The following is a 22,283-nucleotide window of genomic DNA, read 5'->3' as shown; positions in this document are numbered from 1 at the left end:
AGGAAGGGAAGGTTTACCGAGACAGGCATTGGAGGGGGCACCCAGAGGTCCGTGAATGGGGAAAGATGTAAAGACCGATGATGGAATACTGCTTGAGGAGTGTGCCTTGGGCTTTTAAATCTCACACGTGGGAGGAAACCTGAGTGCCCGGAGAGGCCCTCTGCATACGAGGGGATAACACTCAAACTCCATGTAAATTGTATTGTGAGTTGTATTGTATGTAGCTGGTTCATAACACAGACAAAGATCCCTCGTATAGCCTTAACAGACTCTTGGGGCAAGTGCTGTTAGCGGCCACCTATGAAGGCCGGCACGACACACGAGGGGGTGGGTGGCCAGACCCACCCACGATTGCCTTTGTTTCCCAAAGGCACTCGTTTTAGGCTGAGTCGACCTAGCAGAGGACTGGTTCAGATAATTGTCATTGTTGTTGGTGGCCGTGTGCAGGAACCGAACTCAAGTCGCCGGGTTTTGTAGCGCAGTACGCTAACCGCTGCACCAACGCTCCCCAAAGCATTTGACAACATGCATTCTAAAAAAACGAAGCAATATTTAGCAAATCTCAGACATTTCATCCCTTTAGTCTGGGGAGATGCGATTTTTCACTGTAAATCAACACTTGCCAAGGGTTTGAATGCACCTTTCTTGGAGCCAACGGTTTGGAATTTTTCACTCCGTGCACCAAATAGAACCCCGCGCAGAATCTCAATGACGGACTCCCATGTGCAGTCCGCTCGGCATACACACGGATCTCACGTGGGACATGGTGCCGTGCAAGAGAATTATAAGGACTGCCCTGCGGCGGAGCCAAAAATGCCGCGAGCAAAGTGAGAAGCGGCTACTTTATGAAGTTAAGCCATCCGCTCTCCCAACCTCTCCCGATGTTTTTTTAATTAAAAAAAAAGTAAAAAAGAAAATTGTCGAGTACAATGTTGGGCTATGGGTTCCGTCTTTCGAGCAGAGCAAGCACAGGTCGGCATGTTACGTGGCCGAGCAACGGCCACGTGGAACGGCGCTTGTGCTGTAAGGATGTACTTCACTCGCATTTGAGAAGATCATGGGCAAAGGCTCGCGAGAAACGGAGCAGCAGCGGGGCGCGCAGGTTTGGCTCAAGCTCCTCCGTTGCCTGAGAGACGGCGAGAAACAACAACAAGCCAGGAGACGCGGCCCATAAGTGGTGCTTGCAGCGGCGACCGGTGAAGCTGTTTCTCAGTGGTTACCCTCGGCCCACTGCGCGTGATGTGAGGTCTGCCGTGGAAGGTGCGTGCGTCGTTCAAACGATGGTCTTGCTAAGTCGCAAGCGAACTCACAGGAGCCAAAACGCAACGACCAAATAAGAATGATGGATTACCGACTCAGGTGCAAGAGAGGTCATGGTCCTTGGGGAAGGACTGCGTGATGATAGACGTCGCGATGGCTAGGAGATGTTAACTATCTCGCCAGGTATACAGGAGCTTGTGAGTTCTATCCCAACCCTGACGCCTGCTGGATGTTCTCCCTGTGGTCGCGTGGCTTTTCTCCGGGTCCTCTGGTTTTTACCTCCCCATTTAAAATCAACATGTGTTTAGAGTATTTGGCAGCTATACATTTCCACGCGATAAGCTGGTAACATCTCGCCATCCAGAAGTCGCTCGTTCGATTTCAATCTCCTGGCGTGAGAGTTGAAACAAGGGGCAAGGTTTTTAAATCTCCCCCCGCAACCCTCCCCCTTCCCCACCCCCCCTCTCCCCCGTCCCCTCGTGCCTGTCCACCCCCCAGCAGTGTAAACAGGTACGCCACAAATTTTTACTTAAAGCTTTCATGACTGCAGGAATTTATATTTTTTGGTTCTTTCGGTAAAGTCACATAGAAAGAAGAAAAATAAAGTGAATAAAAAAAATAAAAATAAACCCAATACACGTAGATAGAAAAAAAAGTGAATAAAATAAATTAGAAAATTAAAATAATGTAGACTGTAGCCTGGTTCTTAATCGGAGTGAGTGTACTGCCGATCTATAATGTAGACTGTAGCCTGGTTATTAAGTTTAGTGAGTGTACTGGCAGTCTATAATGTAGACTGTAGCCTGGTTCTTAACCTCGGTGAGCATACTGGCAGTCTATAATGTAGACTGTAGCTTGGTGTTTAAGCTGGTGAGAATATTGGTAGTCTCTAATGTAGACTGTAGCAATGGTTATTAGACGCCGGGATATTGCATGTGTAGTGAGTCCAACTAAGTCACAGACGTTATTCTTCAGAGGCAACACATTTATTCGCAACACGTATATACAAAGGGGTAACTGCCCCGTTACCAGATACAGCCTAGGGCGGTGACCACCCAGCTAACTACTCTATACAGAGGAGCTACGGCTACGATGGGTCGGACCCTCACTCGGGCCCCCGGCCACGTGTTGACGCCTCTTCAGACGTAGGACGTGGAGCTTCCAGCTCGTAGAACGAAGCGACCCCGGTCCCTCTCAGGGACCCGCCTTTTATCCTCCCGGGTCGGGGCCGGCCCCGCCCACCTTCTCGAGCGTTCCAGTTCCCTCTCGATCCCTCCCGAGAGCTCTCCCCAGACACGTGATCACCCCCTAGCCCCTCCCCACCTGGAGCCCTCTCTGTGGGCACTCCGGATCACGTGTCCTAGGGGTCAACCAGAGTGCCATGGCCCGGGGCAACCCTGCCCCTGGGCTGACACTCTCCCGCTCCCCATTGTGGGAGCCCGCACTATCCCAGCGCTCACCAAGCCCCGCTAAGACTGGTACTACACCCGCCTACGGGGTGTACGCGATGATGGTGCATCGCACGCCGTGCTGTGCTAGAGCCGGCCTCACTCAGCAAGACACATGGTGCTGTCCGCGACGGAGGGACATCGCACGCCACGGCCCTCCCGGGCCGGCACCACACAGTGACATCCCTGATGTCACTGCTCATGTCAGGAATCCTGTCCTTTGCTACAGTCTACATTACAGACTGCCAATACGCTCACCAGCTTAAAAACCAGGCTACAGTCTACATTAGCGGGGTTTTTATTATTTTTTATTAAAAAATTGACTCGCTTTATTTATTATTATTTTTCTATCTACGTGACTTTACCGAAATAACCAAAGAATATGTACGCCACAGTTAGTCGATTGGCTGGTCGCATGGAAGAGTAGGCCAAATACCCTCTGGTAGTGCTCCCGAAAAGGTTTAACCGAGTGCAGTTTTGCTGCGTCTCGTACCACGGGGAAGTACAATGGAAGTGTGACCCCCCCCCAAGGAAGTGTAAGTGGCTCCAGATTAGATTGGCCGTGAGCTCCGTGTCAGGTTTCCCAGCTGACCAAATCCATGCAGCCTCCTCCAGGGAGAACAAGTCCTGGCAACGCCTCAGCAGCCACCCACTGATGCATTCAGCATCGCCTCCTGTAATTCATTAATCACCCGTTTCACGTCGCCTTGCGATGACAAAAACCCGGGGTGGTGCTTTGTGCCTACCTGAACCCGGAGCCACTGCATGTTGAAGTTGATCCTCCCTGTAGCCGTAGGTGAATGGGGTTGCTATTTATGTGTGTATGTTGAACTTCTTTTGTACCATACGTAGCCAACCGTGCTAATCGTGAGCGAGGCTCACCGTAGGTAATATCCACCATGGGCAGAAAGCTTTGCACATATACTGTTTGTTTATATATATAGTCTTCCCATTTATTTTCACATTTCATGGATATGTCAACCCACGTGAGTGATAATTGTTTTAGGTCATCATATTACAATTCCATCCTCTCACAATATTTCGTCATAAAAAGCTACAATGTCGACCTTGCTATCATGCGTATTTGTTATCTAGAGATAAGTGTGGTTCACGAAATGCATTAATAGCATTTGCCACCCTCGCTGATACTCATAAACCACTTTCAGGCTAATGGCTGTAGGACCAATACTCTACTGGAATCCTAGCTTTGATGGGTATTCCTGCACTGGGTAATTCAAACGTGTAGCTGCTTTGGAAACAATATTTGTTTAATGCAACCTGTTGCTCTACATTTGAATACAAAACTATTTTAATCCGTAAAAGAATACTGATTTCGCAATGAGGATGAGTGGATGTGTTGGCTGTGTTTCTGTTTGCATTCGGCTGGGTATGGGTGCTGTTGCCCTGAGAGGTCCTGACACAATCACGGAAGGTCAAAAGTGCAAATGCTGCCCAACGATCAATCCAGCCCATCGGCTCATCATCGGGGTCAATTAAAACAGCACTCACCACTTTGTGGGTAATCGGCAGCTGTTTCTCTTAATCTCACGGCGATACTTTCCCCCAGATTTGAAGCTTTCGTGACTGCAAGGATTCATACTCTTAGTTCTTTCGGTAAAGTCACGTAGGTAAAAAATGAAATTAATAAAAAAAAATGACGACGTTTCGGAGGCAACACAAGTCTCCGTCATCAGGTGGGACCGTCACAGCCAGATTTGCTGCTTACCTACGTGACTTTACCGAAAGAACTAACAGTATATACTTTCCCCCGCCATGGGAATATAGAATTTCCACGAATGCCCGTTTGAGCTCGAGACACTTTGACCCGTGTCTATGCATTCGCCGTCCTGATACGCATGCAGCGTTTCACTTTGGTTCCGCAATTGCCGAAAGGGGCTGAATGGAGCCGAGAGCATCAATTGCGCGCGCCCCCTTTTAGCTTGAGTGGTAACTGGGGGATTGAACTGAGGATCTCTGATGGCAGCGGCTCATCGCTCTGACGTGAGTATCACCCCCCCACCACACCACTCGCCTCCCTCTAGGGTCACCCAGCCACCCATTAAATGAGATACTATTGACATGGCAATAAAACACAAACTGACTCTTTACCATCAGCACAGCCGATGGGGCTTCCTTTGGAATGCGCACGACATGTGAGTTATTGTGAGGCTGCTGTGCCATCTATGCTTAATTGGTAGGCGAGCTGAAACATCTTTCTATCATTACAAGCAATTATTTTTTGAGATTGGGCGTCGGGGGGTGGCTCATTACCGTTGCTAAATCTTTTTTCTGAAATGTGTAGGCCATCATTACGAGATGATTGTCTTAACACTCGACACCCTGTCGGTCCATATCATTGGCTGTCGGACATATGGATGCGCATACCGATATTCGCAGGAGTCTGTCGACTGGCACCTACACTGCTATACACTGGGCTCTATGGAGGCCCGTCGTTAAGTGATCAGTCGTTCACAGGGGTGGTCGTCAAGAGGGGTTCTACTCTACACTACTATATTACACTACTCTGCACTCCACTACTATACACTTCTTCTTGTTCGTCCATCAAAGTTGATGATGACCAAGGCACGTTTGTCATTATGTTGGGTTTTGATGAGTGCGCAAATGGCTGAAGAGGCCAATCCGAGCCCGGAATTCCCTGTGGCACACTGGACAGGTCAGGGAGGATGCAGAGCTCTGAGGTGCAGCCACACGTCCTTCCTTGGTAGATTTGCGCTGCTGCCTCTTCAAGATAGCACAGGAGCGTCTCCTACTCTCACAGAGGACTGCACCGTCCTGTACTTTTCTTCTCCAGGCAGGTCGGTCCTGTGCTATAAACTACACTACTATACACTACACTATACACTGGGCTCTATGGAGGCCCGTCGTTAACAGGGGTGCTCGTTAAAGGGGTTCTACTGTACATACAAACTCCCATCTCGTGGTACAGCCAAAGAGGGATAGAGTGTTTCACCCTCGCATGTGTTGGTTCTTCGGGTAATAACACATTCATATATATAGGACCGCAAAGCTTGGACAATTATTGGACCCGGCCTACCACGTGGCTGCCTTTCTGCTTGTTTGTGGTTTCTCTCTTCGAGAGTGAGCGAATACAAATTTAAATGAATTTTCCTTCATTATAATGTATTGATAGTTAGGTGAGATTGGAAAACTGAATATTTAACGTTTTGAGTGGAACAGTGGCGTGGTGGTTATAACGCTGCGCTATACACTTGGGTTACCTGGGTTCAATTCCTGGCCATGGCTCCCATCAATGGCACGTGATATCTGAATCTATACTGGGCCCTCCTCCCTTCACCAGTCCACACTGACCAGTCTGGTACAGAATGGTAAAAAACAACAATAATAGACATTGCATGCCAAGGTTTTCATTCAGCAGTGGATTCGCAAAGGCCTGTGAAGGAATTTGACATAACTGTTCACCTTAGCTTCCTCAATGTATTCTGGGTCTCTATAATTACACGGTGATTATCGGGAATTTGAAACTGGTGTTGAGCACGATCTCCTTGCTGTAGAGGAAACTTCTCATCTGTTAAATCAAACTCGGTTGCACCCAATTCATCGTCGTGATCAGCACGGTTGGCTACGAACAGTGCCAAAGGAGTTCAAAATACATACGTACATACGTGAGTGATTACATCCTGGATATAATCATACTCGGTCAGGGTAAAGGTGAAGCCCTGCGATTGCTTGCTCATGCCACTGCCGGCGGAAGGGTTTCTACTTGAGGGAGCTCGACAGAGCCTGAGCAGATCCCCTCTAGACGTTGTCTTAGGCCTACTCCCCCACGCCGGCCGAACATTTTGGAAGCGGTAAGGGTACCCACGCTTTTTCCCGCCACTGCGTTCCCATTTATACTGCCAGATCGACCGATGCGGTAGGGGGCGAGGGGGGGCGCAGTTTAAGAAACCTGCGCCGTCGCTTCAACTGCCGGCACTGGAGGCGATCGGATCGAGCTCGGTTCCGGCACGGCCCGCCCGTCACGCCAGGGTGGCGTGATCCCCTCGGGCAGTCGCACCATACCGCCGTGTGCACGGTCGGCGAGCGAGCGAGCGGCGCGCCGTGTCACCGCTGGCGCTCCGTCGCGTTACGCTAACGCGGTGCAATTGGCCGCGCTCGTGCGAGAGAGGCAGTGGCCGGTACGATTTGCTCGGCAAGTGACAACGCGCGATGGTGTGGCGGGTCGCCACGGAGCGCACCCCCCCCCACCCCACCGCCCCGCTACAACCCCGGCCATTTCCGCGTGTATGTATGTTAAAACTTCCTCCGCACCGTACGTAGCCAACCGTGATAATCGGAGGTGCGGGGGAAGGATGACAAACTCAACACAAAAAGCAGTTCTAAAGAAGTGATTTTTCAATCTTGATGATTTTTAAGTGTCGGAAGGAAGGGCCTTCCAGACGGCCGCAGAAGCGCATTTGAAAGGGTTATGATGCGGTGACCATCTTTGGTCGATAGCCAACAGCCGCTTCTGCGAGGATGACCAGAGTTCACGTGATGGTTTATGCTCTTGGACGAGATCAGCAAGGTACTGTGGTTCATTTATAGCAAGCACTTTGTGTCTAATGAGCACGACCTTATAATGTATTCGTTCACTAACCCATGCTGCCACCAAACCCCCCCCCGCCCCGCGGCGCGCATCACGCGACGCATTTGCCTCTCGCGTTTCTGCCGCCGATTGCGACACAACAAAGATCATTTGACAGTCGAGTGCGCTCTGGGAAGCGAGCTTCCCCAGGCTAGCGTCAGTGTCGTCCATAACCAGCAGAGGCAGCCGGGATAGGCAGGGCGGCCGTGTGATTTGATTTGTTAAGGAGGCTGGTGGGATATAATTGTGTCGTTAAACTCGCCACCACCCGACACAGCCAATTAGTAAGGTTGGTCACGTAAACAGAACGTGCCAATTCGTTGCTAAGTTCAACATACGTACGGAACATATCTGGCTTGGTGGAGGTTTTTTTGTCCGGTGGAGAGAGACTGTCCAAGTGCCACCGTCCCCTCCATGGGAATGTGGAATTGCCACCACTGGCTCAGGGCTGCTGGCATAGTGGAGCTCCACCACACACTCATTTGCAGCCAGAGATGCTTTTATTACCCAACAGAGTAAAGAAAATAATAATGAAACTATTTTTTAAATGTCCTACATTTGTAAAACAAACACTAAAAAAGTGCCCAGAAGCGGAATGAAAAATAAGGACGAAAAAGAACGCATGGGATTATCTGATATTGTGATGTTGCGAGTCATTCTGTTCCTTCCCACAATTGCCAGGCCCCGTTCCCACGTGAAAATCAGCGTTCCGGTTGTTTTGTTAGCGCACATTGATTAAAGCACGTGTCGTCACTCCACGAAGGCTTGACCTTTAGTGATGCACAAGACAAAGATCCCCCAGTATAGCCTTAACAGACTTTTGGGGCAAGTGCTGTTCGCGAGCACCTATAAAGGCCGGCACGGCACACGAGGGAGTGCGTGGCCGCCTTTGTCTCCCTAGTGGCAATGTTTACACATCGCACCAGGTACTCATTTGAGGCTGAGTCGACCTAGGGGAGCACCAGGACCGGTTCTGATAATCGTCACTGCTGTTTGCCGTAAGCTGGAATCGAACTCTGGTCGCCGGGTTCGTAGTGGAGCGTGCTAACTGCTACACTACTGCTCCCCACTGCACAGACACGCACGCACACACGGACGCACGGACGCACGCACACACGGACGCACACACGGACGCACACGCAGTGGTCATGCGATGCACGTGGATGTCCCGCGTGAGCGTGCGTTGAATTTGCTTGGTGCCTTTGTCGCGAATCTGTTTATAAATAACTCCTACTGGAAGGCAGACATCGTTTATCTCTCGCGTGCCTCTGCTAAAAATAAGTGCGTGCTCCTGATAAATGCGCGCACGAGCTTGCTTATTGTGGTTTTTTTTAAAGTCCTCAAATAAAACTACGTCCCCGTGGGCAAAAAAAATGGGGAATGGGGGACAGGGAAGAGAGAGAAGAGAAAGAATGGGAAACGAGAGTAAAAGTAGGTGAAAGCAGATGGAAGAGACGAGCAAGCAGAAGCGAGTTCCACGGGGGGAGAGGGAGCTTCTAAAACCACAGGGGGGGTAGGTAGGGAGAGGGTCGCGATTCACAGTGGGAGTGGTTGGCGACGCATAAGTCAGGTGACTCACGGGATGCTTCAGCTGATTTTAGATCTAGAGATGCGATGTAAATTCTAACTCGATGAACTCTCACAGGCCAGGCAACCCCAGAGTTATTCATTGTCCCTGCAGTCCCTTAGCCCTGTGGGAGGGGGGGGGGGGGGCCGTTTCGGGCACTTTTCCCGACGGTCTCTCCCCGTTTCTCCTCGCTCTGCTCATCGATTGAGATGGGCTTCCATCCCGCCCAGCGTTTGATGTCCGACGTCCAGGCACATCCCGGGTGTTACCTCTCCCCTCCGTCGCCATGCTTTGCAGCCAGTCACCATTCACCCCCCCCCCCCCCCGGGGTCACCACATTGCAGTTTTTCCCATGCCTGACCTCGTTTTGTCGCCTGAATTCTTCGTAACACGTTTCTCCCCTCTCCAGGACTTGCCACGTTTGCTTCGTGCTCTTTATAAGACATTTTCTGGAAGGCTTTTATTTTAAGGGCAGCAGAGACCCGGGTTTGATGTGCAGTTAAAACGGGTTGAAACCTTGTTAAAATAATAATAAAAAATGTAACGGTGATTATCACGATGCAATGATATTTTGCAAAACGGACGGCTTGCTGTTCGGCGCGACGTCCGACGTTTTACTCCCCGTGCCGGGGACCTCCTTTTATTTTTTTTCCTCCATTCACCTCACCCGGCATGCGGAGCGAAACGTCGGACCTCGTGCCCCAACCGCGCACGGCACGCAACCCGAACGCAACGTCGGAGAACTAACCCGGCCGCTATCGCGCCGCGCAGGATGTTGGCACGGTGTATATATGTGTGTGTCTGTGTGTGTCTGTGTGTCTGTCTGTGTGTGTGTGTCTGTGTGCTCCGTACCACCAGTTTTGGACGACAGAGGCCGGGCAGTCAGAGGGGCCATGATTGCATCGTTCTGGAGCCATCAGAGCTAATTGTGGTGAGTGCACATTAAACACTGTCATTCGGTTGCCCTTGCAGTCCCCCGCGGGGGTCCCATCATTTACATTCTGAACGCCGGTGATTTAATCTGTCAGGGTTTTGCCTTCATTTTTTTTCTGCTTCCCCCCCCTTTTCCTGTCGCTGCTGTTCATGATTTATTTTAACTACATAGCAAAAAGCCCGCGCGTGCACACGGCACGGCGAGTGTGCTTCAGTAGGTTAATAATGTGCGCATTATGAGTTGATGTGCGCGTGTGCACGCGTGTCGGTTGGTACGGTCGCATGATGCATGTGCGTGTAATGGGCGCGTGTTTCAATGCGCCGTGACCAAACCCGCACAGAATCCGTCGTATACATCGCTAGCTAAGCAGGAGTTGACCCTGGTTAGCGCTTGGATGGGTGACCGCCACCGTGCATGCGAGGTTGTGACAGGCAGGCGAGGGGCTTTGCCGTGTGGTGGTCAGCAGAGGGCAGTACAGCATAATCCATTGTTGTACTGCCATCCTGGGCTTCTTAATTTTTATAAATAAACGCAAGTGTTTTATTTCCTCAAGAAGGCCAGGCGTCTGAAATGCAGATAATTTTTATCTTCTTGGAGACGTGACGATTTTTTAAATACGTATTTATCAACCTCTAAATAATGTGCTTACAGACGTATAAGTCAGGGTGCAGCCCTGCAATTGCTTGCTTGTGTCACTAGCTGGCGGATGGGGCTCCACTCGAGAGAGAGCCCTGCAAGTAGAGGGTGTTTGGCCTACTCTTCCACGCTGGCCACCCACCCCCCCCTTGTGTGCCGCTCGCTCAACAGCACGCGCCCCAAAAATCTATCGAGACTACACGGGGGTGTGGGATCTTTGTCTTTGTGGCGCAGCTGGATTTCATGGATGAGCATGAGGAGTTCCAGCGCCAGGCCTCCTTCCGGCAGTCTCGCCGGCGCTTCAAGAGGATCACGCACGACGGCGCCAGGCAGACGGTGACGGACTGCCCCGGCGAGCCGCCCGAGGCCAAGCCACCGGTGCCCCTGCCGAGCGTCCACTACGTCCCGCACGCTCCCGCGCACAGGCTGTACTCCACGGTGAGTGCGGGCGGACGCGCTCGCTTGCTACCGCGTCGTGTGCGCGTGTTCTCGCGCGTCGACGTGTTCTCGCGAACGCGAGCGTGCGTGCGCGCGTGCAGGAGTGTAACGCGCAAGAACTCGCAAAACGCGCGCACGCCCACGGGCGAGCACACACGTGCGAGTGTGTGAACATTGCGCGATCCCTGGTTTGTCGCACGGTCGCACGTGCGCACCCAGGTGGAAGACAGCAACACCGATGTGGCTGGCGATGTCACGCGTGTGATTGTCCCAGGTTTTGTGCCCGCCGAGGCCACGCGATGTGTCGGAGGCTTGCCAGCGGGCAGTCGTGGAACAGACCCATGTGTCACGGGATATCTGAACGCGATGACTGGCCAAAAGCACCGCCTATGCTGCACACCTAAGCGGCCTCAGCGCGCCGCTCGTTTTCGCGAATGTCACTCCTCTGCCTACCACCTCACTCGCCCTCCCATCTTTCCACACAAATATAATAGACAAAGACAAAGATCCCCCACGTAGCCTCTCAGAGACGAATGGGGCAAGTGCTGTTAGCGTGCACATATTAAAGTTGCATCAGGGGGTAGGTGGCCAACACCATGCAGTGCTGATGCTTAGAGACCTCACCAGGAAACTAATTTAAGGCTGAGTCGACCTAAGGGGTTCAATGCGACAGATATGCCTGACTCATGTCGGCATGTCCTCGGGAAAGTGTGCAAAAGACAAGACAAAGGTGCCCCTTATAGCCTTAACAGACTGTTTGTGGCAAGTGCTGTTCGCGAGCGCCTATGAAGACCGGCACGGCACACAAGGGGGTGGGTGGCCAGCACTGCGCGCCGACCGCCTTTGTCTCCCCACTGGCGGTGTTTGGGAGAGAGCGCACACACACACACACGCTCGTGCAGGCAGATGTTTGAGACAATTTAATTAATCGGCCGGCGAGAGCTCACCCCTCCCCTACTGCTTTGAAGTCGGAATGAATGAATTCACAAAGTGGGGACCCGTTTCCGAAACGAACACTTGAATGGATGAAATAATGGGAAAACAAAGCTATTAAATGAACGAATGAATGAGGACGCTTAGAGCCCTGCACGGCACAAGCACTTGATTGAACGAAATGGGCACGCGGTTCATTTAATACTCCTGGTCTGCATTGCAATTCACGTGAAGTCATCGGCAACAGAACGCACATTGCTGCAGTAGCACAGCCTGTGCACGATGTGGCAGTGTTAATCGGCGAATGATGGATTTTGTACGCGCCAATGAAGTGGTGGCAAGCTGTTAGATGATCATCGAACGGAATCTCTCATGCAGTTAGTCGCTCATGGGAAAATTTCTGCGCGATGCAGCAGACAGCCGGGTACGTATTTGGACGCGCAATGGCAATTACAAGAATTTAGTATCCACACCTCTGATTTGCGTGGTTGGCTACGCACGGTGCAAAAGAAGTTCAGCATACATATGCACATGAAGCATTGCACATTAGTCGGAGCTTGTTTGTCCTGTTGTTTAAGTCGACGATTATTTTACCATTTGCCTGTGCAATCGCACATTAAACCCACCTCTGTTCCCAAGAGTGCCGCTGGACGGGAGGTAAGGGTGACGTCATCGGCATCGTCAGCCACCTCACGCTTGGCGTGGCTTGTAAGGGGGTTTCCTGCCTTCAGCAGGCGGGATGTGCGGGGGCGCCTGCTGCGTTTTAAAGGGGCCCGAGATGAATCCAGCAGAAAAAAATAAAAAATGTGTCAATTACAAACATTAGTGTAATTAATCGACTCTCCATTGTCGATGAATGTGACTCAAGTTTGCAATCGACTAAAAATAAGTTGCAATGAGGTCTTGTGTGATCAGAGCCATTATTTTGCCGCTATAAATTTCCACGTGGCAAGCCACTTCGTTGAGCTATCATTTGTGGCCCAGGTCGCTTCTGAAAATGAAGCTTTTAGCTCGGTGACCTTTACCGAGTAAAAATGAAAAATAGTTCAGTTGTATTTATATTTTTACAGCGATTTGCTTACCTTTCCTATACTTAGCACTCCTATCGTGTTTTTGTATTTGTTTGTTGTAACATTATAACCTGCCCCTACTGCACATCTGTGAGGAAGAGCTTTATACCTCGTCGGATTCCTCCAGTTTAAATATGTTTTTACGCAATGGATGGATTCATCTTTATTTTTCTGCCGTCAATGGGATTCGGTAGTGGTCTCACAATACTGTTTCATCGATTAACATTGATGCTTCAGCCCAGGATACATGTGAAGTATTGGAAAATGACGGCAGGAAACTCCTTGACGGGAACACACTTCTTTTATTAAATCTTGACTTGTAACGATACAACGCGTGGCCTCTCTTCTTCACAATGCGGTCACCATACAACGGTACAACTCGTGACCTCTTCTCTCCGCCCTACGCTTCTCTTGACTCTCTTAGATTCTGTGCTGCTGGCTCTCTGTGCCTCGTGTAGACTCCGCGCCTCGGCTACACTCTTCTCTCGTCTCGTGTAGACTCTGCGCCTCTGCTACACTCTCCACTCGCCTCGTGTAGACTTTGCATCTCTCTCTGGCTACACCGTATGCATACTCGGCTCGTGTAGACCTTTCTCTCTCTCTGGCTACACCGTATGCATACTCGGCTCGTGTAGACCTTTCTCTCTCTCTGGCTACACACTATACATTACTCAGCTCGTGTAGACCGTTCTCTCTCTCTGGCTACACACTATACATTACTCAGCTCGTGTAGACCGTTCTCTCTCTCTGGCTACACACTATACATTACTCAGCTCGTGTAGACCGTTCTCTCTCTCTGGCTACACACTTATACCTTACTCTCCTCTACTCTCCATTACTCTCCTTTACTCTCCTCTCCGGGCTCTATCTCTGCACCTTCGTCTTCATTCTTAGATGGTTCCACTTCTCCCCCCTACTCCTCTGTGCATCACCTTATATATCTCTTCTTCCCGGGAGACGGAGCGGATGCGGACCTCAACGTCGGCACCGCTCCTCAGTTACCCAATCACCACGCGCTATCTCTACGATCCGTTTCCGCCCAGCGCGTGTTTCCACTCCCCGACCAATCACACCGCGCTGCCACCCGATCACTCCCTCTCAGCGCGTCACCGGCACACAGCCAATCAGCAGCACTACCCCCACCCGCGCACTGACGCCTGCTCCTCCCCGTCAGCGCGCGTCACCACACACACACCCGTACATACGCGCTGGCACACGACGTATACACCCAGCGCGTATCACCACTACACATGCATGGAGTCTTGCGTGTAAGAATCAATGTGTGTTTGATTCGTATGCAGCACAGCATTCGGCGCGTGAATGCCGTGCCCTAGGTATCGAGGCCAAGTTCCCAGGGCAGTTGTTTGGGGGGTGAATCGAAATTAAGAGGCGTGGTCGTGCGAGAATGGCACGGCTTGAGGAGACCCTCATCCAGCAGTGGATAGTTCATGGCTAGCGATGATGGTCTGGGTACATGATGCGTTAACATTGACATCCCCCCCCAAGCCACTAGAGGCAATGGCGGAGCCAGGATTGTCAGGTAGGGGGGGGCAACCCCTCCAGCAATGAAAAATGATGGAGGAGTTGTTTGTGAGTAAGGACTTGTCCCTTGCTTTTTATTCGACGCGTGTGCGGCAATGGCGCAGCCATCGATCGAGGGTCGCATTCGAACCGCGTTGTTTGATCGGCATCGCGCTCGCTGAAGGTGAATGCCTTCAGGGAAGTCGTGTACTATATACGCAACTGGGCACAATTCTGTGAGTCACTTACAACTGCTTTGCCGTTACTTATTGCCAATTATGGACTGTTGTTCTATCATCTCATAGAGTCCCTGGCACGTAATAATATGCCACACAGTGGCAGAGGGGGTCGCAAAATGCCGATTTATTACTAATAAACCCCAATGATCCGATCGAAATTAGGGATTTCGATCGGATCATTGGGGGGGCGTGTGCCCCCCCCCCCCACTGGCTCCACCAATAACTAGAGGCCGCTGTTTTCACCGCAACGTGAAAGAAAGGAATGCATGCTTGAATTGGATGCCGATACATTTTTAAATTACATTTTTTTTAGCGACTTAACGGTGGGGTTGGGTGGATCGTGCAGACATGGAGCCAGTAAGGTGGTTCCTGTAGGAGGCAGTCTTGCAAGTGGGCTCGTGCTTGACTATCAATCGCCTTCTACGCGAAGGTTTAGCTGACTCGCTCTCAGTTTTGCCACATTCTGTCCGTGCGCATGGCGATGTGTCCAGGAGCTCGATGTCAGGGTGGTCCGCTGCTGGCCGCGGCGAGGTCTCTCCGGGGGAGATTTCGCGTGGTGGTTTTTGTCGCGCGAAATGTTGGCACTTGAAAAAAGGGGGCATTGTCCAATGTCACGGAGATGGAACAGTCTCGAATTAGTCTTCAGCCCTCAGTGGGGCTCTCCTGCCTAAATAAAGATATAAAAACAAATATAATGAAGACAATTCAACAAAGGATCACTGCTGAGTCTGCGATGAGATTTCTTTCGGCGTACTGTAATGAAATATCCCGCGAACGGTTATTATTAATCTTTTGTCCAGTGTCTAAATAGGCCTTACGATTCTAATGAGTTTTGTCATATCGTTATTAATTTTATTGCGTTTCGTTAACGTTTTTGAAAGGGCTGGGGGTGTTTCTAAAGGCACATGTGTTTGCATTAGAGTGGACATTGAGATATAAATGTTTTTCAATTAGATGGCTTCAATTGGTCTTCACCCCCACACTCTCACCTCAGTTTTCCAGCACTATGTTTTACAGACGAGTATCGTCCGCAGTATCTTCATAGTAGGGGCGCGATGTTGCTACGTGGCCTTAACCGGTTCCATGATTTGCGAGTACCTTTTCATAATTGGGACCATGGTCTCCTTATTTTTTTAATCAGTTGACGAGATCTTTTAATGTCCAACTGTGAAGCAGGCGGCACGTATTTATTGTTCATGCCCGCACCTCCGATTAGCACGGTTGGCTACGTACGGCGCGAAAGATGGTCATCATACATACAATACAGAACGCAGTATTAACCAGAGCGGCCACGTGGTTCTAACCCAGAACCTCTGTAACTAGCAACAAATGTGCGCGCCCACTCGCGTGATGAAATGGCTTCAGTCATTCCAAAGCTGCGCACCGATTCTACTCCTGTGTATGATGGCAGCAATATGTTTAGGAGATCTCATGCCAACGTTTGGAGTCAGGTGCTCGCCACGAGAGAAATAATTCGTGTCGTTTTGCTGTGCCTCCTCTGCCAGCACGGACCACGGTGGGTTTACCATGTGGTCCGTAGTTTGGGTTTCATGGCCCCTCCTATTACATTCCAGGGAGCTTTCTAGGCAGGTAGGGCAGATCAAGCATTGTCCTCTAAAGCTGAGCCCAACTCATTTTAGAAACAAATCGATAGTGGTGGTGAAAAAAATAGGTGGGGCGCACGTTAATTATTTACAGAGATATATTTATAACTGGCATGGGACTTTTGTGGCTGGGAAACTGCACATTAAGGTACAGCCAGTTTTGGGCCGCTCGGTATATTAACGATAATCGCCTGCCGAATTAGGTGGGGTTGCAGCTGGCCTGATAGACCAGCTGGGAGACGACATGTTCAGATCCGAACTAGGGGTCAGTTTCATTCGATCATGAGCAACATCATTATCAGCGTCCAACATCAGTTTCATCATCACCATGATCCCTATCATCATCAGCATTGGCAGCATCGGCATCATCAGCTCTAGGTAGGAAAATTGCATCACCTGGGTAGATTGTACATTTGGTAGGAAATGAACAATGATAATTCAATGGAGATGCTTGTGCTTATAATAAAAATTGTGGATTTTCTTCCACTCGGGTTGTAATCACCAACATAGTTGGACACTGCTCGATGAAAGTTTGAGTAGACTGAAAATATACAACATCAGCATCATCATTACCATCACCATTTGCCATGGTCTATACACTGCCGGACGGAGACCTCCTCACACCGTAGACATCATTCACGATCCCGCGATGCCACAATCCATCTCGCTCTTGCAGATGAACTGGCCTCATCGCTCCATCTCTGCGGTAGTCATCCTCTCCAGGGCGTGTTTTTTTCTTTTGGCTGCCACTCTGTCATACATTTCGCCATCGACCAAAGACGATCACCGCATCGCACGCTTTCAGATTCGCTTCTGCGGGCCGACTGGAAACACTCTTCCTTCCGATCTTTGGAATCTACTGGAGCTATGCACGTTTAAATGTAGATTGAAAACGTATTTGTTGTTTAGAGCTGCTGTTTGTGTTTAGCTTGTTGTACTTCCCCCACACTTCCGATGAGCGTGGTTGGCTACGTACGGTGCGAAAGAAGCTCAATACACGGTTTGTTCTCCTTTAACGCGGAAGTTCTGTTGCTCAAGAAGACCGCGTTATGGAAAAATCGCGTTATAATAAATAATCGAGGGTAAGGCACAGCGTACAATGAGTGAGGAGCGGGAGTCGCATCTAGAAGCATCCAGCCACATCCCCGCCTTGTGTGATGTAACGCTGAGGCAGCCGCACGACGGCTTATTGTTGCTCACGCGACGTAGTTCTTAATCGCGTTTTATCCAATTCACTTTGTGCAAACTACGTGCTATAGGAGAACAAGACTCTACATCCGTGCATCCATCCGTCGGCCAACGTCTTTCTTCCAGCGACGCGTCCGGCCCAAGCCCGCTTCAGCCGATGCGATGTCTTTCCTTGATGTTTGTCCCTTGATCCACGTGCTCATCTTTCCGCCCCTCCGTGTAAATTGCAAGCAAAGCATCTCTCCGTATTTCTTCGCCACGCTTTTTTTTTCACCCTTTGATCCATTTCCTTCGTCGGCGTCGTTGAATACATGAACATAGGCCCAACGTAAACCTCTCTATGCGTCTCACAATTCACTTTTTATTATGAACCATTTACCACTTGCGGGAATATAGAAATTAACGTGTACGGTAAATCCTTGCCCCCCTTTTGTACCATCGTGTAATTTTCCGTGATCGCGATAAGAGGCCGCGCGCGTGTACTCAGCCTTGCAAGCTTAAGTGACAGCAGCATGAGCAGCGATGTAACCTGCTGAATTGCATTCGTGATCGCGATTAAAGCCATTAACCGCCCGGGTTAATGGCTTTAATCATGACCTTGCAGAGGAGGCACACAAAAAAATTACAAAACAACAGAACAATCCCCCATTTCTCCTGCAAGGCGACGCTGCCGCGCACCCTGTAATGTTCGGCGCGGTGGACTTGCGATCCCGAGGTCGCTGATTCAATCTCCATCTTCCGGCGGCGCGTCGGTTAAAAACGATGATGCTAGTGTCTTAAATCCACCCCCCCTCCTCGTCCACCACCACCACCACGCTTCTGTTCACCCAGTGGTATGAATGGGCACGGCACAGTTTAGTCGATGGGCAAAGTCGCGTGTTTGTGGTGGGTGTAAAGTGTGGGCACTCCCACCTCTGCGAAGATGCCTGGTCAGGGTGAAAGGGTAGGCCAAATGCCTCGAGGCTCCCCTCTACTGTGGGCCCTTCCGCCAGCAGTAGTCTAACCGAGACATTGCAGGGCTGCACCTTTACATCGTGTTATGGACCACGAAGGAAATTGTTGGCGGCGAGCACCTATTAAGGCCAGCTTGGTAAGTAATGTCGTAGTTTGACTAGCACCATGCCTGCCCGTCTTTGCTCCACCAGTACTGGTCTTTTACACATCTCCAATGCTACAAATTTGAGGCTGAATCAACCTAAGGGAGTTCCCAAGATAGGTGCAAATACTGCACGTCCGGTAATGGAACCTTTATGGCCAGGGTTAACTGCGTCAGTGCTTCTCACACACGTAAACAAAAACACGCATAATTTCGCACAGGCTGCATCTTGCAGAAAAATGTGACATTTACACAATATCCTGCGCAATGCCCGCACGTTTATCAAATGAACAGATGATGCACGGCTATTCTGGGCTCCTACTTTATTTAATTATGATCTCAATTATTCTCAATTACTGACGTTGCTGCCATGTGAAAATGTACAATGTGCAATGCGCGTCATACTTCCTGTGCGTGTGTTGGCACGCGCCTGTAAAGCCGGCACTCTGGAAGCGACGTTGATGTGATCACATTTTTAGAAGACACTCGGATATGGGGTCGGAGGGGTGGGGCGGTGACGCAAGGAAGACGGTAGTACAGCAAGTAGATTGCTGATTATACATGTGTGTGCTCTCCTCTCATGCGTGTGGGTTTTCTATCGGTACTCCCGGTTCCCTCCAAAGTTGTGAAGCCGTGATGCGAGCGGCCGTAGCAACGCTGCTGCACTGTGGCCGCCTGTAATCCGGCGCTGTGGAGGCAACAGGGAGGGTTGGTGAATCGCCGCACAGATGCTGTGAAACTCCCTTCCCGCAGGTGTCAAGGAGACGCCGTAGTATCGACAAGGCTCAATTATTGCAGCTCGCCACTCTACGGGACGTCTGGCAAAAAAAACATAACCAAGCTGCAGCCGTGTAGAACTTTCTTTGGCACGTGTCGCGACGGGTACTCGCAAGATCCGACCGTGTCCGTCCGGCGCTCGCCGAACTGCATTGGCTTCCAGTTGCCGGACGAATACGTTATGAGGTCGCATTCATTACAGACAAAGTGCTTGCCACATCTCATCTGCCGCACAGCATTCTGGGAGAGTGCATAATTTCAGCATTATTGGTGCAACACGAACAAAACTCTGGACCGCTTTTTGGTATTCCCCGTCTCATGAGCAGAGTCCGGCCAGGCTTGAATCAATGCTGGCATTCTACCAGATGTTTATGGGAGCGGAACTCTCTCTGTTCTACATATAATATCACTACATATGTCTTTATAGCCTAAAATATAAGTTTTGTGTTATTATCTGTGTATTTTATCCGGGCCACTCTTGTCCACTGATATTACTGGATAACTGAAAGTTGACTAAGTAGTGGTGAATTGGTCCAAACAGGACCCTTCTAAAAAATGGTTCTTTTAGACTTGGTGAAGGATTTTCATGCACATGAATGGCAATTCGTTGTAATAACGTTCACGTTGTAGACATTAACGCGCTATTAATGTATGCCATGAGCAAAATAAGTTTATCCTTGAGTTACAAACAGATTAGAATCCAATTATGTCACTTTTCCACCAGACATGGGTTGTGAAACAACTGTATTTATGGCATTAAACAATCAGTCTTCCAGCGGTGGCTGGGTTGGCTCAAAGGTCAGAGGGTCAGAGTGCTGAGCCGAAACCACTGAGACCCTGCATTTTAATTCATATTTCAGCCGCCTGTGATGAAACTGGGTTCTCCAGTTGTACTGGGTTGATGGTCTCAGCCCCGGTCGCAGAATGACCACGCAAATGACGCTCCAACACTCTCTCAGAGCGAGTTCTGGATGAAATTCGTCATCTCCTAACGCGATGTCGAGAGCACAAATTGGAATACGATTGCGAAGGGCAATAAAAAAACGCAAAAATAACTCTTTCCTGCCAGAGATTGATTTGTGCGAGGGTGCCTTCAGTTACGAGGTCGTACTCGTTGGACGGTAATTGCTTGCCTCAAATGAACCACAATACCTTGCTGGTCTCGTCAAGGAGTATAAACCATAACATGAACCATAACGCGAACTCCGGTAATCCTCGCAGCAGCGGCTTTTGGCTAATCATCAAACAAAGTCGGTCACCGCATCGCGCGCTTTCAGATGCGCTTCTGCGGCCGGATGGAACGCTCTCCCTTCCAATATTAGGAAGCCACTGGAGCTATGCACTTTTGTATATAGTTTGAAAACCCATTTATTTAGAACTGCTTGTTGTGTTTAGGTTGTTGTCCTTCCACAGCACCTCCGATCAGCATGGTTGGCTGCGTACATTGTGAAAGAAGTTCAACATCCATACATGTTTACAATTCTGACGGCATCACACCACCAATGAGCCTCCACCTCCTCTCGAGAGTTGGTGACTAAATTTGCAGCCTGCAGCTAGCTGTATGTGGCCATGTGTCCTCTCAAGCCTTCAGCACTGGCCTAGGCAAGTGAGCAGCCATTAATTCTGTGACAATGTTATTTGTGCAGTCAGTTGAGACCGGGTGCAGCTATCCAATTCCCTTACTAATGAGAGGCTCCTTACAGCACAAGGGGGAGGCACATTTTTTATTTATTTTATAAGTTTAAGCTCTAGAGCTTGAAACTGGAACGCACGGTGCTAAATGAACTGAACGAACGTTCACTTTGGCTCTGAGTGAATTGGGGAAATTCCACATTCCTATGGCAATGACCAGTTTTTCCATAAAACAACCTCTGTTCATTTCGCACAATGTGCTACTTAATTTATTGACCCTGGAGTGGATGACGGCCTGAGCCAACCCCTTAAAGGGATTTAAACAGATTTTTCATTTGTGGATTTGGCACTCTACCACAGTGCAACTGGGCTGTTCAAATAACATTTAACATAATTCCAATGCATTTATACATTTGAGTCCTCTCTGCATATGGATATGTGATGTAACGATCCTAATAATGTTGTTTTAACCAACTTATACTTATTGATCACCTAAGCCAATTGTGTCCAAGCCATTATAAATAATATAAAAACAATTCCCATACCATGTTAATTATTCCTAAAAATGTCTGGACGTATGCTTTCACGTGGGTTGTTGGGGATTGCATTTCTGCACGCTCGTGTGTGTCCCATGCGTTAGTGAGCTTGCATTTAAGTCCGATTTATCCCTGCCTTCGAAATAGCAAATGCAATAACTTTGGTGCAGAAGCCCGCCAGTGTCCTCTTGTAAGTGCGGCAGGGGGCTGTGTTTTTCCGGAAGTGTTTGCTCAGCCAGAGCACGCTAATGGATTGCGCAGATTGATTGATCGTGGTTCTTCCTGTGTTATGGCTTTTTTTCTTGTATATGTTTTCATCCTCTCTTTCCCCCCTTCCACCGTCCTCCGCTCCCGGGCAAAAGCAGTCAACACGGCTGCTTGACTTTTTGAGAATGGGCATGGCTATGAAATATAAATGACAGTGCTCAACCTGAATTCACTGATAGCAAATCGATGTCAAAGGATTAGGTGGCTGAAATTGTAATTGAGGTCCCTGTGACGTCGTGGTTAGACTGCCCGACTCGCAGTCAGAAGGGTTGCGAATTCAAATCCCAGCTACGGGTAGACTCAGTCCCATTATCTCGCCAAGGGTAGATAAAAAAAACAAGTACCACTTTGTGGAAATCCAACAATGGTTATTCTTCGGAGAGAGCCTGCTGGTTTCTTCCGTAGACATGCTGAATTCCCTTCACCGGCTAAAGCCCCCCCCCCCCCCCCCCCAATTGAGATGCGAACCGCTCGCTTGAGCTGAGACGCTTTGCGGTGGACTTTGCTTGATGTGCCAGCAGTGTGATTTGT

General features: G+C 49.8%; 1 protein-coding gene across 10 annotated transcripts in view; it reads left to right on the top strand.

Annotated features, from left to right (window-relative positions):
• The window catches only part of RAPGEF2 (Rap guanine nucleotide exchange factor 2), a 213,960-nt gene that overhangs the window by 91,629 nt on the left and 100,048 nt on the right, over positions 1-22,283 (top strand). For all 10 annotated transcript variants that reach the window (XM_078613489.1, XM_078613487.1, XM_078613488.1 and 7 more), the window contains 2 exons: positions 9,740-9,812; positions 10,686-10,889. In XM_078613489.1, the coding sequence (XP_078469615.1) occupies positions 9,740-9,812; positions 10,686-10,889 (277 nt within the window). The remainder of the gene's footprint in view (positions 1-9,739; positions 9,813-10,685; positions 10,890-22,283) is intronic.

This window comes from Lampetra planeri, chromosome 41, assembly GCF_965212315.1.
Source record: "Lampetra planeri chromosome 41, kcLamPlan1.2.h2, whole genome shotgun sequence".
Lineage (NCBI taxonomy): Eukaryota > Metazoa > Chordata > Hyperoartia > Petromyzontiformes > Petromyzontidae > Lampetra > Lampetra planeri.
The sequence above is the reverse complement of the archived record's forward strand: the minus strand, read 5'-3'. Positions and strand labels throughout refer to the sequence as shown.